At 40.1% G+C, this 18677-nt stretch overlaps 1 protein-coding gene across 1 annotated transcript; it reads right to left on the bottom strand.

Moving 5' to 3' along the window:
* Nucleotides 1-11414: 11414 nt before the first annotated feature.
* LOC135948418 (leucine-rich alpha-2-glycoprotein-like) lies at nucleotides 11415-17422 on the bottom strand. The gene is made up of 6 exons (XM_065497656.1): nucleotides 17193-17422; nucleotides 15247-15595; nucleotides 13466-13764; nucleotides 12919-13009; nucleotides 12680-12858; nucleotides 11415-11938 (listed from the first exon to the last, which is right to left on the bottom strand). The coding sequence occupies exons 1-6, from the start codon at nucleotides 17399-17401 to the stop codon at nucleotides 11632-11634; spliced, it is 1434 nt and encodes a 477-aa protein (XP_065353728.1). The 5' UTR covers nucleotides 17402-17422; the 3' UTR covers nucleotides 11415-11631.
* Nucleotides 17423-18677: the final 1255 nt, after the last annotated feature.

Here is an 18677-nt window from a genome sequence, read left to right as displayed (position 1 = left end):
CCGTTGAATTTTTCGAAAATTTTGAGTTTTTCCAAAATACAGACTTTAAAAAAATCGCAGTAATTCTAAAAATGGTCCGATTTTGAAAAACCGAACAGGGGCGGACGTGCCCTACCAAGGGGCATCAACTGGTGCCATAATTAGCGCCCTCCAGCCCACAAGGCCCAGGCTGGGCCCCGGAAACCAAAATTTTGTCATGTCGCACAACGTTTTTTTACATTAAAAAATTCATAACTCGGCTCCTATTGGTCGTAGAGGGAAGAAACAAAGTTCGTTGGACTCGTGATAGAATTCTGCGTCGAATGAATCCTAAAACGGTCCACCCCTTTCCACCCCCAAATATCTGCTCAAAAAGTACCTTATTCTTTTATTTTTTTAAAATTCCCTTATGGGCCGGAGGGTGATTTTGACTTGATTTTCCTTTATTTGGGACCGAAAAGCGTCGATTGGTGCCAAAATTCCCGTTTTTATGTTTGAAGGAATAATTTAAAAAAACAAAATAGGAAATTACGAACTGATTTTCGGCAACAATCGCAGTTAAATAGCGTTACAATGGACACGCGCCGCGTTGTTTCGGGCGAACCGCCGTCGCTGCATGCTAAATAAGTTGATTTGTCGCATTCGAGTCGAGTGAGGAGAGCAGCAAGTAGAGAACCGGGAGACACACACAATTGTGCCACTTAGTTAGGGGCGGGCATTGAATGCGCGCGGGGCCAATTTGCCGCCTCTTATTGAGTTGCCATGCCGCCAAATTGAAGAGCTGTCTCTCTCTCTCTCATTACCCGGCAGTTCAAGATACATTAAGCCGCTGGTAACTCGATTAGCCGCGCCGACGGACAAAACACAACACAACACACCCGAAAGCGGAATGGAAAGAGGGAAAAAGGCCGGCGAATCGAATCGCGACGACGACGGTTTCGCTTTGCAATTACCTTCCAATTAAGCGCAGACCGCACTCGAACGAACGAACGAACGAACGAATGAACGCCTCCTCTCCTCGCGCTAATGTTGTATATTGAACGAGCCGGCCTCCCTCTTTCCACCCTCGCCGCACACTCGCAGCGTAGATTGATAACAGTTGCTCTGCTCTCGCTCTGATTAATTGACTCACTCAAAGAGCACACATACATGCACCGCCGGCTCTCTCGCTCGCATTTAATAAAATAGACATTAATAGTTAACCCTTTACAGAACAATTTTGGACCAAAAATCCAATTTTTCGAATTTTGCCGGTAATTAATTGCGTCCGGAGTGAGAAAAATTATGAAAATTTAATTTTGAGAAGATAAAAAATAATTCTTTTGAGTCTTTTAAGATTTTTTGAAATTTTCAAAAATTACAGATTTTCGAAAGGGGTGTGTGTTTGGCCTGATTAAAATTCAGCAGTTGATAGTAGCGTCAAAAAGTGCCTAAATTCAGAAAGCTGATTAAATTTCCAGTTTTTTTCCTATTCAGAAAATTTCTCACAAAATTCGTCTGAAAATTTCCCAGGTTTCTGTTAGAATTTTTGAGGAAATCGGCTAATCAGCACTGTTCCCTACTGTAAAACCACGATTTAATTCACAATTTGGGGACTTTTCTTCAAAATTCTCCCACCATCGGATAGATTGCAACAATAGGCATCGATTTCAGGAAAAAATCTTTTTCAAAAATAAAAAATGAAATTTTGCAATCTTTTAATGATTGTATTGTTCCTAATTTTCACAAAATAAAAAATTATCCTTAATAGACCAAATTTTTAGTCCTGAATCTTTTTTATTTAAAGGATTTTGTTTCATTAAATAATTTTTGAGTTCATCTGTGCATTGCAGAATTAAATAAGATGTTCAAATCGTGCATTTCTTTATTTTATATTTAATATTTGAAATTTTTACGCTAATCGCATCTCCCTACTGTTTAAACACGATTTAATTCACAATTCGTCTAATTTTTCTCAAAATTCACCCACCGTTGGTTAAACCGCTCTGAACAACAATTAAAATTCAACACTTTGTTGGAGTTACAATGACTTCCTAGCTCAAACAATGCAAAATTTTCTTTAATTTTTGGCCTTTATTAATTGTAAGAGATATCCCCAATGGAAAAATTTTGATTATTACCACGGATTTTGCGAGTTTCGAAGTTCCGAAGATAAAATTCCTAATAAAATGTGTAATTTTTCTAATGAGAAGCCTATTTCTGTTCAATCGTGCGGTGGTATTTTATAGGAAGACTCAAATTTATTTTTAAGCAAATCGTGGGGTGACTTTTTCTGGTAGAGTCTCTTGCCGGAAAATTAGCCAACGACTCGAAATAAAGTTTTAAAAATTTCTGAGCTTACTGCCAGGTCATCTTGAGGAAAAATATACAGAAATTTTCATCTCGCCTCACGTAGAGGAATTAAGATTTCAAATTTTTTACGTTCAGTTCACCAGTTGCATAAACCCTAAGTGTTCGAAGCCGCCAACAGATGGCGCCACCGTAGACTTTCGGTTTTAAGGCATTTCCGCTGTGATTTCAGACTCAATCTAGCTACTGTGCATTCTTCAATTAATTTGCTATTTTTTGACGAGCTGAAAACCAAAATCGGTTCAGCCAATCGCCGTAGAATTGTGAAAAACTATTTTTTGAAATAAAAAAAAATGTTTCAACGTTTCTACGGCGAATGGCTGAACCGATTTTGGTTTTCAGCACGTCAAAATATAGCAAATTAATTGAAGAATGCACAGTAGCTAGATTGAGTCTGAAATCGCAGCGGAAATGCCTTAAAACCGCTTAAAACAAAATTTTTAAGAAAGTCTGTGGTTGCGCCTTCTGTTGGCGGCTTCAATAACTAAGGGTTTATGCAACTGGTCAATTAAAAAAATAGGAACTTTTATGAACTTAACCATTTTTGTTGTGAAATATCATCTGAATTAGGTTTTGTAAAAACAAAAAAAAAACAATAAAAAAGGTCTAGCTAAGCAGAGCGTTCCTCGTCCCTTCCTCCCCGCTCGCTGTAGCGCAAAAGAGGGGTTAAACAGGTGATGGAGGGACAGGTATAAGCTGCTGCTGGTTGTGCACTTTTTGAATTAAAGTGAAAATTCGGCTCTTGATAAAATTCTCGAAATATTTATTACTTTAAAAAGGAAAAATTCTAATTTGTAGAAAAATCCTGTATTGGTCGGAATTTTTCGTTTGAGAAAATAAGCAAAAGTAAAAAGAAATTATCGGCGAGACATGGATAAATACGATCCATTCTGTTCAGTTACTCTCAGATTACACATCTATCTTGTGATCTTAGAATAATGCTGTTGGTCTGGTGCCTTGACAAGTCTGTAAGTCTTTGTAGAGCGCTAGATGAGTGGCTCTTCCTCATATGCTCTCAGGGACATGATATTAGGTTTAAGGTCCGGACACATGCCACTAACAGCTTTTTTAACTTTTTTTTTTAAAATAAAAACAAAACTAGAATACAAAGCTCAGACACTTTTCTAAAAAATTTAGCTATTTTTTTAGTTAATTGACCAGTTGCATAAACCCTTAGTTATTGAAGCCGCCAACAGATGGCGCAACCACAGACTTTCTTAAAAATTTTGTTTTAAGCGGTTTTAAGGCATTTCCGCTGCGATTTCAGACTCAATCTAGCTATTTAGCTTTTTTTAATTAATTTGCTTTTTTTGACGTGCTGAACCGATTTTGGTTTTCAGCACGTCAAAAAATTGCAAATTAATTGAAGAATGCACAGTAGCTAGATTGAGTCTGAAATCGCAGCGGAAATGCCTTAAAATCGAAAGTCTACGGTGGCGCCATCTGTTGGCGGCTTCAATAACTAAGGGTTTATGCAACTGGTCAATTAAAAAAATAGGATTTTTTATGAACTTAACCATTTTTGTTGTGAAATATCATCTGAATTAAGTTTTGTAAAAACAAAAAACAAAAACAATAAAAAAGGTCTAGCTAAGCAGAGCGTTCCTCGTCCCTTACTCCCCGCTCGCTGTAGCGCAAAAGAGGGGTTAAACAGGTGATGGGGGAACAGGTAGCTGCCGTTGTTTGTGCAATTTTGGAATTGATGTAAAAATTCGGCTCTTGATAGAATTCTCGAAATAGTTATTTCTTCAAAAAGGAAAAATGCTAATTTGTAGAAAAATCCTGTATTGGTCGGAATTTTTCATTTGAGAAAATAAGCAAAAGTAAAATGAAATTATCGGCGAGGCACGGATAAGAACGATCCATTCTGTTCAGTTACTCCCAGATTCACACATCTATATCGCACAACTAAATAATGCTGTTGGTCTGGTGCCTTGACAAGTCTAAGTCTTGATGAGTCTAGACTCTTGGAGGATGAGGTTTAACTCTCAGGACATGTAAATAGTAGGTTTAAGGTCTGGACACATGCGACTAACAGCTTTTTTAATTTTTTTAAAAATAAAAACAATAAAATAACAAAGCTTGGAAAATTCTAATTTATACCAAAACGTCAAAAACAACCCAGAATGATTAATTTTTCTCACCGAACAGTGTCTGCAAACCAAATTTCAGCAAATATTTCATTTTAAAATTGAATTTTGAACTAATTTGCTACATGACAACACTAAAACCTTGAATCCTGACGGTTTTCTTGTGTAATAAACAATTCAAGATTAAATTTTTAAGCTGTTACACGAAAAAAATGTCTGTTTTCTAATTATTGACAAAGTGTCAAATCCATTTCTCAAATAGAACGAAAATCTGCATTTTTTGAAAAAATAAAAAATAACTTTCAAGACTCAAAAGAACTATTTTCTATCTTCTCACAATTAAATTTTCATATTTTTTCTCAACGTGGAAGCAATTAAATTCCTTTGCTAACCGGTAAAATTCTAAAAATGGGATTTTCGGGCACTTTTGGTCGGTTAGAGTAGAGTAAACTTTACACGAAATTCATTTTTTTAAATAAAAATCCCTATCATTCCACTTTAAACGAACAAAGAGCTTTCATTCCCACATATTTCGATCACTTAACTCGAATTCCTGCTGTTTTCCTTTTCCCGGAAAGGAAGAGTGTGTATTAATAAATATATTTGACAAAAAAGCCGCCATTCCTTTTGTGCCGCGCTCAATATTGCGCATACGTGGCTGGGAAATCGAGCCTTTTGCGCGCTGATTCGCCTAACCGGGAGCCGAGAGAGCGAGAGAGAGAGAGAGAGCGGAGCAAAAAGCTGCATCGGCAACTTCGTTTGGCGGCGAATTTTTGTACGAGCACGAGATGCTATTGACATTTCAGAGAGTGAGCCGGAGCCGGAGAGCGAGCGAGCGAGCTTTGAAAGCTTTAGGTGGATAAAAGGCTAAATCACACACGGTGTGTATGTTGGGGATGATGATGATGGGGATGGGGGTGGATATGCGCGCTCCATCCATCCATCCATCCATGCGGCTTCATTCAATTTGCTCGTCGGCAAATCCAATTTTTGCAAAGCCTGCCAGCAATCTAATGTGTTTTACATCTTCACAAAGAGCTCATCACGTGCGGCAAAAAGCAGCCACGCCTCTATCTGTTCGCTCGCTCCGCCGGCAAGCAAGCAAGCAAGCAGACAGATAGATGACAAAGCCGAAAGGAAAATCGAGCGTGGCCCCGCCGTGCAGGCCGGAAAATACAAATAAAAATAAATAGCCCTCGGATCGAGCGCAAATCTGCTCTCACGGAATTTTGTCATTTTTCTTTTTATTTAATTTTAAGATATTTAAAAATTATTTGGAACATTTTCACGAATAACAAATATTAAATCTGAAATAAGTAGAGCACATTAATTAATTTGTTGAATAAATATATTCTTGCTAGCAAGCTACAGAGTTTCAGATAAGATGAAAATTGCTTCATAACATGACTTTAATTTCGTATTTTTTAATTCAGTTTAGACTCTGCTCAGTGGATGTTAATTTAAAAACCCTTTGAAATTGACGTCAAAAAGGGGTAAAATTGCACTGCTAACATTATTCTTTGATTTAGGAGACAGAAAAGTCCAGATTTCAGTTCGTGATGTCGACAAACATGTGAATTTACACAAATAAACAATGTTATGTTTTGATGAAGCCCAAAATTTCGCCCTTAAGGTTAAGGGATGAGTTCCCTACCCCATCCCCCAACCGCATTTTTGCAAAAATTATTTACACCGGACATATTTTGATTAGTCTAGCTGAGCAGCATTTTTAAATCATCTAAAATTTGATTTTCTGGATTATTTGAACCCCCATTTTCTTGCCTTCTTGTAGATTAATTTTAAAATTAAATTTTGCTTTAAAATTTCTTGTTAATAAAAGGTGAGTAAAAAGCTCCCTATATTTTCGTTATCTAAAACATCCCCAAAAATAAAATTCTTAACTATAACTCTTGACTGAATTGAGGTATCACACTGAAATTTTCACTGCCTGACCTAGTTTTCGATCCTGAACAACTTTTCAATTTACACAAAATTCACAGGTTGAAGGTCAAGGTCCTTTTTTCGAAAATTAAAAATTAAGGGATGATAGCACCCTCCGATTTTTTCGGGCTTCAGGACTGAAACGTAGCCCGTGAAATTCTGCACAAGAATACCAAGTTTCATAGGTGTAACCGCGATAGTTTTGCCGCAATTCGAATTTGAAAATTAAAAAACCTGCCCGACCGCGCATGCGCAGTACGTCTCACGTTCGTCAAGTGTATTTGTATCACATTTCTTTTGTTTAGAAACACGAAGAGGGCCTAGAGTTGAACTTGAAAGGTTGAAATCAACTTTCAGGGTCTGTACCTGACGTGACCCTGAGATTTAAAATTTCGAAAATTTCCAATATCATCAAACTTGGTGTCTTTTCATAGGTTTTCACCATTTTAAAGCTCAAATTTAATGCCAAAACTACCGAATTTCAATCCTGAAACTGGTTCTTGATATTATTGTGGCAGTCATTAATCCAGACGTGATCTTAAAAATGGTTTAAATTTTTAATATTCGAAATTAACTTCACATTTTAATTTTTTTTAATTATTTTTCATAAAGAAAAAATATTATTCTGGTTGGAAATTTTTAAATCCTATTTTTTAGAATAAAAATGGTATTATTATTAAATTCCATTTTCATAAAATCTCCAAAAATCCAGCACTCTACAGGGTTTCTAAAAACTTTCAATTTCAATGAGCTTCGTGTGTCATCATTAGGTTTAATTCTATATTGAAATTTTGATATCTCACCTTAACATTTCACCCTAAGGCAAAAATAGATCGGATTTAGACATTAGAAAAATTCTAATTGATTTTTTTGGCAGCGAGAATTAAATTTAAAATTATTTCAAGCACTAGAAAAAGTTAATTTTTGATAAAAAAAAACCGCAACTCCTTTTTGGGAATTGTAAATTTTTATTTCGACTAAAGGAATTTTCCTCCAATTTTCCAGATATTCTGGCGCAAATTCTTTAACACCTTATTGAATTGGCGCGGAAAGACTGGAGCGCGCTTGGGCGAGAGGGTGCGATTTGATTATCGGGGTGGGGGTGGTTCTGCGCGGCGGATGATATATATAATATCAAGTTAGTCGGAGGCCCGCCCACACGTTTCAGCGGCAATTTGCAGCCTCTTATTGAGTTGCCATGCCGCCAAATTGACTGCAATATCTGCTGCTTCTCATTACCCGCCAGTTCAAGATACATTAAGCCGGGGCCCAATCGAGTTATGCCGCCGAGAGAGAGCAAAAGCAACCAACCCCTCCTATATAGCTGCAATCTGCTCCTTTTTCGCGTGTGCGTGCGCGCGCTCTGTAATTATTATTGTTGCCGGCCGGGCATTGTTCCCTTGATTTATCCGGCAAATCTGCGCCGCTGCCGCTGCTGCTGCTCGACGCCAAAGTGGAAAATTAGAGCAAAAGTGCGCGCTCTCACAGAGATAATTAAGTGCCTCGTCCTGTAATTTAGATGAAAACGAAACTTGCAAAGCTTTTAAAGCGGCATCGTTTCAATTTGAACCACTCACTTTTTCATTTTAGCCAGAGCAAAATTGGATTTTTTACAGAGAAAGAATGTAACTGTATTAAATTGAATTTGTGAAACTATGTAGTGCGCTGGATTTTTGGCTGATTTAAAAGTAGATTTTTATTCTCAAAAAATAAGATTTAAAAAATTTCAACCTGAATAACACTTTTCCAAAATAAAACAACAAATAATTCATAAAATTTAATAAAAATATTCAAAACGTACGGATTAATTCACGAATTAAAGTTTAAAAATTTTCAAGTCACGTCAGGAATAATTTCTGCAACAATTATTTCAATAACCGGATTCAGGATTGTCGTTCGGCAGTTTTGGCTTTATATTCGAGCTGTACACCGGCGGAAACCTATGAAAAGACACCAAATTCGATGAAATTGGAAATTTTCGAAATTTTTAATCTCAGGGTCACGTCAGGGATGGACCCTGAAGGACGATTTCAACCTTCCTAGGTCCTCTATAGGCCCTCTTCGTGTTTCTAAACAAAAGAAATGTGATAAAAATACACTTGACGAACAAGAGACGTACTGCGCATGCGCGATCAAGCAGGTTTTTTAATTTTCAAATTAGAATTGCGGCAAAACTATCGTGGTTACACCTTTGAAACTTGGTGGGCTTGTGCAGAATTTTACGGGCTACATTTCAGCCATGTACCCCGAAAAAATCGGAAGGGTCTATCATCCCTAAATTTAGAATTTTCGAAATAAGGTCGCGAAAGGATACCTTAACCTTTGACCTGCGATTTTTTCGTTAGTTGAAAAGTTGTTCAGGGTCGAAAACTAGGTTGAACAGTGAAAATTTCAGGGTGATACCTCAGCTCAGTCAAGAGTTACAGTTTAGAATTCAATTTTTGGGGATATTTCAGATACCGTTAAAATAGGGTACGCCCCCTTCCCTTCCTTCAAACCTAGAAGAATTCACCGGGGGCCAGGTTGTGTTCTGAGTTGGCTCCCGCCGGTCAGAAGTCAATAATGGAGGCTTTCAAGGTGCTGAAATTAACCTTTTTACAGTTGTTTGAATATTCACCAATTTTGACGCTGCGCAGTAAACTTGTGCGCATCTGAAGCATGCGCAGTATGTTTAGATCGCTTCTTCATCTCACAGGGAGGCTGAAACTCATCACTGCGCATGCGTGAATCGAATTAAAACCTTCTGCGCAGTCGCAATTCCCACTGTGGGTTCGGATTGCAATCTGTGTTGGTTTCCCGCCAGTCAGAAGTCAATAATGGCGGCCAATCAGGAGACAGTCCAGCGGCCAATCAGAAGCGTCGAAAAAGGGGCGTGGCGACCTAATAATTTAATTCCCGCGTAATTTGTTACATTTCCATCAGCTTAATTGTGCCATCTAACGGTCGATTCGCCAATTTCCGCGCTAATCAACTCTTTATACATTCATTTTGCTGATGATGATTAATCCAAATAGTGCAAAAAATTGCTCTTTCTGTAACTTTTGCATTTTTTTCATACCAAAAATTAAATTAAACAGCTGTGATGGTTTTTAGCACCATTCAATCCCTTCTCGAGGGACGCGAGGAGCAGCTACTTCCGGCGGCCGCAGTTTTTTTTTCTCTTCAATCTTTTTTCGGCGTGTGATTGTTCGTGGATATCGGGGGGAGACCGACGCGAGATTCTCTCAAGTGATAGGGGTAGAATGCAGCGTGATCGTGCCGCTCGAGGCATCTAAGTGATTGCACAATGAAAAGGTCGATGAAGATGATGGCGCTCGGTCGGCTTTGTTTCCACAATACTTCACAGGGGGTTATGCAAGATAATAGGCGCCCATTCCATTTTTAGTCCGCGCGCGACACTCGGCCGCTGCTCTTTCACCGCCGCGACAAGCTGCCACCCTCGCCACCCTCTCGCCCAGCGAAAAATCTAACAATGAGCTGCTCTCGTCGGCTCTCTCTCTCTCTCTCTCGCTTTAATTAACACAAAGGAAAATGAATGAGCGTATATCACAAAACGGTATCAAAATTACGCTGCTCTACACAAAGGAACGAGATGGATCACTTTTCACCCGACACCAGCAATTTCCGAAATTTCATCCAACTTTGCGCCGGAAATCTAGATTATATTTGTTTTCATCCGGTTTTTTATGGAATTTTTTAAGCAGGATTGAGTGAGGCTTAAATAGCAGCACGGCGGATTTTTTAGAAAAAGAAAATGAATCTCCAAAAACGTGAATTTTAGCGCCGAAACAGGCCAGTCGACTCCTTTCAGTACGAAATGAAGGAAAATAAAGTCATAATCGCCCATAGTTGAATTTATATTAAAATCAGAAGAAAAAAGGGGCTTTTCGCGCAGATTTTGGGGGCTGTTAGGGGTGGTCGGGGGTGGAAAGTGGCTGTTTTAGAGTTTATTCAACGCAGAATTTTTTAATGATTCTAAAAAACTTTGGTTTTCTACTCTACGACCAATAGGAGCCGAGTTATTAATTTTTAAATGCCGATAAACGTGTTTTGTGACATTACGAAATTTTGGTTTTTGGGGCCCAGGCGGGGTCCTATGGGTCAAATGGCGCCGATATTAGTACCAATCGATGCCCCTTAATAAGGCGCGTTTTCCCGTTTGCATTTTTCCAAAATTGGACCACTTTTCGAATTTTTACGAATTTATTTCTGCTGATTTTTTGAAAAAGTCAAAATTTTGGTTTTATTTATTTTAAAATTCGGCCATTGGTCCAATCGTCTACCATTACCCCTCATCAGACAGGTCTCAAGAAGGACTTTGACCTTCGGTACCCTAGCGACCTTTTTCAGGGTACCCCAACCTGAGATCTGCTCCGAGGCCAGTTTTTAATGCTTTTTCAGTATTTTTAAAAACATTTGGCGATACTCACGGCCTGGAGAGCAGTGATTCTGGTCCCAGTTGATGCCTCTGGGTGAGGTACGTCCCCCGTGTGTGGTTTTAGAAAATCCGACCCTTTTTGAAATTTCTACGATTTTTTTTAACGTCTGCGAATTTTATAAAAATAAAATTTTATAAAAATAAATTTTTTTTTTAAATTATTTAATAAATTCATTCTCCCAAGGTATCTATCGCACACGCAGGCCTATTGCCGATCAGGAGACTGATTTTGAGGTTATTCGCGCCCATAGAAAAATTAATTTTCGTTTTTTTACGGTTTTTCACATTCGCGCAGGTGAAATTGGTTTTATTTTTGTTAAAATTCAACGGGTGGATGGATTTTAAGTCTCAATGTCTCAAACGAAAGGTCTCGCTGAGCCCTACCACCTAATCTACCCTGACAACCTTTTTCAGGGTATACCACCCTGATATCGGTTCCTGGGCCACTTTCCGCGATTTTTCCGACGCCGAGACGTCCCTTTCGGCTCTCCACAATCAGGATTTTGTCTTAAAACAACCAAATCAATTATAATTTTCCATTTTTGAGGCTAGACACTTGCAGCCACCATATTTGAGCTTAGATAAAACTTTAAAAAAAATTAAATTAAACACGTTACTCAATTTTTATCATTTTTAATTACACAATGTAACAAATAATTTTAATTATACATCCTCTTTGCGCAGATTTGTTCACAATGGCGTCCGTCAGAGCCAGAAATCATCAAAATCTTCCAGCAGCCGCCATCTTTGCGCGGAAACGTGTCACTTATTCCATCCATCCAAACATATAAATTATTTACAAAAATTCACACGCGGTCCATTCGCCGTCCAAACTCAAATGCCGAATTTAGGATTGGTGAGCCTGACGTCGCCGTTCCTCGGCCTGCGGCACCTGCCCATTTTGGTGGCGAGGGCGCGGCGCTGGCGGTCGTAGCGGCGCTGCAGCACGAATCCGACGACGAGCAGCGCGAGCGCGACGCACGCGATCACCGTCAGCGCGATCAGCATGCCCTGCGACGAGCCCGACTGCAGCAGCGCCACCTGCGTCTCCGGCCCTGGCGGCTCCTTGCAGAAGGGCTTGTCGTCGTGGTTCAGCCAGTTCACCAGACGACGCGGCGCCAGGTGAGCAGGCGTCGCGCACCTGGAAATTACATATTTTCACTTTGTTTAACGGAATTTCTAATTGACCAGTTGCATAAACCCTTAGTTATTGAAGCCGCCAACAGATGGCGCAACCACAGACTTTCTTAAAAATTTTGTTTTAAGCGGTTTTAAGGCATTTCCGCTGCGATTTCAGACTCAATCTAGCTATTTTGCTTTTTTTAATTAATTTGCTAATTTTTGACGTGCTGAAAACCAAAATCTGTTCAGCCATTCGCCGTAGAAACGTTGGAAAAGATTTTTTTATTTCAAAAAATAGTTTCTCACGATTCTACGGTGATTGGCTGAACCGATTTTGGTTTTCAGCACGTCAAAAAATAGCAAATTAATTGAAGAATGCACAGTAGCTAGATTGAGTCTGAAATCGCAGCGGAAGTGCCTTAAAATCGAAAGTCTACGGTGGCGCCATCTGTTGGCGGCTTCGAACACCTAGGTGAATTAAAAATAATTTAAAATTTCGAGGGGAAAATAATTTTTTCGACCGAAAAATGTTTTTTAGTTGCGAGCAGCAACACAAAGCAAATCGCACGTTTCTTTGGCGCGCAAAACGTTTGAATCTTTTGGTCACTACTGCGCATGCGTCTCCCCACCCCTCTGACGTCACAGCCATGCTTCCTGCTTGGCATTGGCAGCTGGGAGAGCTGTGACGTCAGAGGGGGACGCATGCGCAGTAGCGATCAAAAGATTCAAACATTTTTAATTAATTAAGATTTTAAATTACCTGAATTCCTCCAGCATTGAAGAGTTGATTTTGTACAAAGTCGGGAGCAAAGAGTCGACCATCCACTGGGCGTCACAGCTGCAATCCCACGGATTGTGCTGCAGGTCGACAAACTCGAGCAGCGTCCACGGCAAGAGGTCGTTCGGGATTTTCTTAAAGCCATTTCCACTCAAATCGATCTGAAAAATTTAAAATTCGTCAAAATAACTGAATATTTTCTTTAATTAAAAAAGAAATACCATTTTAAATTTCCAGTCGTTTTGCATCTTTTCTTCTCCCATGAAGAAGAGTGTCTTGTCCACCGACTCGAGCTGCTTGTTGTCCGCACACCTGAGATATTATTATTTATTTTTCTTAAAGACCGTCTTTTTGACGAAGTTTCTGAGCTCACCAATCGATTCCTGAGGGTCGAATTAGGTAAAGTGGATGTTTTTTCCGGCCTAAAAGTCCAGTAGGACGTGCGAATTTTTTTTCCCGCCAAAACAATATGAACCACTATTCGCGAGAAGTGCGCATGCGTGAGAGCTGGTTGGATCTGACATAGAAGTCATTCGTACAGACGGTTTCTCTGCAAGTGCTCAAACCAGCTCTGACGCATGCGCAGTTCTCGCATTCTTATAGTTTTGGCGGGAAAAAAGGTTCGCACGTTGCTCTGCACATTTAGGTCGGAAAAAATATCAATTTAACCTAATTCGACCCTCAGGAATCGATTGGTGGGCTCAGAAACCTCGTCACGGACGGTCTTTAATTTTATTTCATTGGTTTCGAAAATAATTTGATTCCAACCTGAAAACCTGCAGTTCTGAGACTCCTTTGAGTGCAGCTCTGTCGACGCGTTTCAGGTCGGCCAGGTTGCTGATGACGAGGGTGTGCAGGGTGGCCAGTCCGGTGAACGCGGCGCCCTCCACCGTGCTGATCTTGTTGCCGTCCAGGGCCAGGAACTGCAGGGCGCCCAGGTGCGACTGCAGGCACTCAGGCACGACGGGAATTTTGTTGTTGCCCAGGTCCAAATGCTCCAGACGCACCAGGTTGCTGCACGTTTCCGTCGGGAAGTCCACCAAGACGTTGCCGCGCAGGTTTAATGACTGAAATATTGATTTACTTGTAAATAATTCTTAAAACTATGAATATCTGCAAGTTAGAAACCAAATCCGGCCCATAGGTTAATTTAAAAATAATAAAAACCAGTAAAATATTAAAATAGCGCGGATTTTGGGGGTGGTGGGGGTGGGAGATGGTAGGAAAGGAACCTAATAGACGGAAAATTTGACGGGGAGTCTAGCAAACTTTGTTATTTTATTCTACGACCCATAGGAGCCGAGTAATTAATTTTTAAAGTCGAAAAACAGCGAATAGTGACATTTCAAACTTTGGTTTTCGGGGCCCAGGCGGGGCCCTATGGGCCGGATGACGCTAATTTTGGTCACCAATCGACGCCCCTTAATGAGGCGCGTTTGCTCGTGTTTAGTTTTCCAAAATCAGACCATTTTTCGAATTATTGCGAATTTTTTTCTGCCAAAAGTTCGAAAAAGTTAAAATTTTTAATGACTTTCACCGCAGCCATATCTCCGGTCAGGGCAAAAATTAAAAAAAGCAGCTCAGTCTACACTAAATTTATCTGGGATCATTTTAAGACCAAGTACGAGCTGATCCGATCAAATTCCTAGGAAGAGATAAATTTTGATGTTTAAAAAACGTGATTTTTGGGCTTTCTCCATAATCGAAAATTGGCAATTTTTTTCCAAACGCAGCAAAATTGAAGGATTTTACTGACATCATCACATTTTCAAGACCACTGCCGGTCTGGAAACTGATTTTTAGATTTATTCTTCCCATAGAAAAATTAAAATTAATTTTTTAAGGATTTTTGGCTTTGTGAGGCGAAAATGGTTTTATTTTTGTTAAAATTCAGCCGCTCGTCCGATCATCGACCACGACCCCTCATCAGACAGGTATCGAGTAGCGCTTCAACCTGGGGTACCCTAACGACCTTTTCCAGGGTACCTCGCGACCTGAGATTCGCTCCAGGCAGTTTATTAACGCTTTTCGAGCGCATTTCGCGATACTTGGCAATAATTTTTCACCCTTGCCTGTCGCCGACCTTCCTCAGGTTGCGCACGACCTGAGATCAGGCCCCGGAGTGATTTTAGTGGTTTTGCTGGCGCTAAATATTTGGGTCCTTTAGTCAATTTCTGCTTCAACGGAATTTTCGTTGAGAATTAATTAATTTCAAATACTTGAATCCTAAATTAGGTCAACAGTAAGAAATCAGGTCAGAGATTTTTCTTAATTTACAAAAAACACATACGGACACAGTTGAAATTCCTTTTTTTACTCAAAAAGCCAATTTTTAATCTTGGTTATATTTTTTATATTTTTTCCGCTCTCCGTATAACTGTTTAAATTAGAATTTCCTTCTAGGAACGCGATAATATCTATGTTTCACTCTATCCACACTCATATATTTCTTATCAAAAGCGCGCGTTTGTTTGTCAAACACTCGAAGCCGCGGGCGTTCTCTTTCATCAATAAATGACGCGCGAATCTGCCTCATATATGAAACACACCTTGAGTTCGTGCAAATCCAGCGGCTGTCCCGTCAAATTGGCCACGTAGTTGTCCTGCAGGTCGAGGTGCCTGAGCTGCGTCAGGTCGGCGATGGAGGCCCAGTCGAAGTGCTGCAGGTCGTTCCGCCGCAGCTGCAGCACCTTCAGGTTCTTGTTTCCCTGCAGGATTTCCGCCCGCCAGTCCTTCAGCACGTTGTTGTCCATGTTCAGCTCCTCCAGGTCGAAATCCTTGAAGGCGTGGTCGGGAAGAGAGGAAAGGCTGTTGAACGCCAGGGACAGGGTGTGCACTTCCTGCTTCGCCGGCAGGTCGGGAAGACTCTTCAGGGACGCGTGGTTCACCGCAATCGACCTGGAATTAAATAACTTGATAATTATTTGAATTTAATTAAATTTAAATCTATTAAGTAGCCATGATTTGGTGTTCAAAGTCACCTACAGCCTACAGATGGTGTCAATTGATGTTTGGCTGTGTAATTTAACTGCTCAGCAACGGGGGCCGGATTCACGAGACGCGCAGACATGGCGTCTGGTAGAAAATTTGAATATTTTTTGTGTTATTTCTTTTTTATAAGCTGATTAGCCCGGTAATTGGCGAATCAACCGTTTAGATGGCACATCAGGCCGATGGAAATGAAACAAAATAAGTGGGAATGAAATTATTGGGTCGGCACGCCCCTTTTTTACGCTTCTGATTGGCCGCTGGAATGTCTCCTGATTGGCCTCAGTTATTTCGACGCCATATTGAATTCTGACACGCGGGAAACCAACGCAGATCGTAATCCGGACCCCCGATGGGAATTTCGGCTGCGCAGAAGGTTTTGATTTGGGCCACGCATGCGCAGTAGTGAGTTTCAGCCTCATTGTGAAGTGAAGAAGCGATCTGAATACACTGCGCATGCTTATGATGCGCACAAGTTTACTGCGCAGCTTCAAATTCAAACTATAAAAAGTTAATTTAAGCACCTTGAAAGTCTCCATTATTTCGACGCCATGTTAACTTTTGACCAGCGGGAACCAACACATATCACACACAACTTTTTTACAGTTGTTTGAATATACATGCATTCTGAAGCTGCGCAGTAAACTTGTGCGCATCTGAAGCATGCGCAGTATGTTTAGATCGCTTCTCCATCTCACAGGGAGGCTGAAACTCATCACTGCGCATGCGTGACCCAAATTTAAACCTTCTGCGCAGTCGAAATTCCCACCGGGGCCTGGGTTGCGATCTGAGTTGGTTTCCCGCCAGTCAGAAGTCAATATGGCGTCGAAATAATGGAGGCCAATCAGGATGCAGTCCAGCGGCCAATTATAGAGGCGTCAAAAAAGGGGCGTGTCGACCTAATAAATTCATTCCCGCGCATTTTGTTCCATTTCTATTAGTCTGATGTGCCATCTAACGGTCGATTCGACAATTACCGCGCTAATCAGCTGTTAATAAACACAAAAAATTCAAATATCCCGCGTGAATCCGGCCCCCCGTTCAAATCCCCCGACAGGTGGCACTTTTTATTTAATTTTCCCGCCAAAAATGAAGACATAAAGAATTAACAAAATTAAAATTGCTCCTATTTATTTTCTGGAGTTTTTCTTTTTCTTTATCTGCGAGCAAGAGATTAATTTGCGGTTTATGACCATTGACAAAGCGACTCATCACGCGTAAGTAATCGTGAATGACGTTTTTATATATTATACGCTCTACAAATCCGCCTTTACAATTTTATACTTCTTGCTTTGTCAGCGTAAATATTACAGACACAGCTTGTATGTGTTTATATTTAATAAATATAAATAAAGCATTACGCGACTTTGAGCCGCTTCTTAAAAAATGAAATAATGTAAGAATTATTCAAAGAATTTGGATTTTTTAAATGCCGCCGGCAATTATTTTCAAATTTGTAGGATTTTTTCTGCACGAAAGCCGGATTAACAATTTTAATTATTGCTACCTGACTTGTGCTGGCCAGACTTGTCCCCTGGTCATCTCGAGGACGGCGTCCTCGTTGTCGCACTGGACGCTCCACTGTCCACCGGCGGCCCTGGTGCAGCTGCAGACGACGCATATGGAGGGCGGCGGCTGCGTGGCGGCGGTGCTCTGCACCTCGCCGGCCGCCGTCCGCCACAGAAATAATAAGAGCAACAACAACAGCCTCCGCATCGCAGCAAAGTGCTAAACAGAATAATTATTAAATCTGCGCCGAGGAGTTGACGGAGAGAGACGAGGTGCGGCTGGCGGGCGGGCTTATCGCTCTTCTCTCTCTCGCTCGGCTTTTAGATAAAAATTTACACATCCGCACCTGTGCCGCCGCCGCCGCTGTCGGTGCTGATTGTGAGAATGAGAAGAGCGTTTGCTTTGCGCCGGTGCATCAGCAATTCGTATTATCCGCGAGCACTGATAACTGATATGATAACACGCGCATGGTGATGGTGATGGTGATGCTCGATCTATCTCTGCGCTGTTTTCAATAAGTGTGTCACTTTATTAATGGGAAGCAGAGCACGAAATTGTGAGTGAGTGACGTCATTGCCTTTCATTATTTGTCAATGGATTGTGTTATCAGTTTATTAAATTTTAAATTGAAGAAGATGCAGGTTTCTTTATTAAAAAATGGTTCTAAAATATAAATTTGTATTTTAAATAAATTTAAAATCATTTTCCAAAATTCTTAGCATATTTTGCAGCGTTTAAATTTATTTATTTATAAATCTGGAAAGCTACTCTCATCAAAAGACTACTAAACTCTGCAGTTTGTAGGTAATGGCGATCGTTTGCTTTTGATATTTAGAATATTAGATTTGAAAAGAAAATCTTAAAAAATTCCTGTTCATTGAATATTTCTAGAAAACGGAATTTATGATTAATAAAAATCCTCTGTGCCTTATTCGAACTACTTTTAAGGGCCTTGCAAATTTAATGACAGTTTAAAAATTACGAAAAGAACAAACCAATTTTCAGATTTTTCGCGCCCATGGAAAAATTGAAATTAATTTTTACCTCTTTTGGCTTTGCGACTGAGAGGCGAAAATGGTTTTATTTTTGTTACAATTCGGCAGCTCATCCGATCATGGACGGCAAAACCCTCATAAATTAATTTTTTTTAAAACAGCGCATTTTACGGCGAATCTAGCCAACTTTGGTTTTTTACTCTACAACCCATAGGAGCCGAGAAATTAATTTTTAAATTAAAAAAACGTGATTTGTGACATTTCGAACTTTAGTTTTCGGGGCCCAGAAGGGGTCCTATGGGCCCGATGTTGCTTATTTTGGTATCAATCGATGCCCCTTGGTTAAACGCGTCTGTCCGTGTTTGGTTTTTCAAAATCGGATCATTTTTCGAATTTCTTTCGGCCGATTTGTCAAAAAAGATGAAATTTTTAAAATAATGGTTCAATTTTTATTAAAATTCGGCCATTCATCCGATCATCGATCACGA

This window comes from Cloeon dipterum, chromosome 1 (assembly GCF_949628265.1).
Source record: "Cloeon dipterum chromosome 1, ieCloDipt1.1, whole genome shotgun sequence".
NCBI classification, from domain to species: Eukaryota; Metazoa; Arthropoda; class Insecta; order Ephemeroptera; family Baetidae; genus Cloeon; species Cloeon dipterum.
Note: the sequence above shows the minus strand (reverse complement) of the source record. Positions and strands in the feature narration are given on the sequence as shown.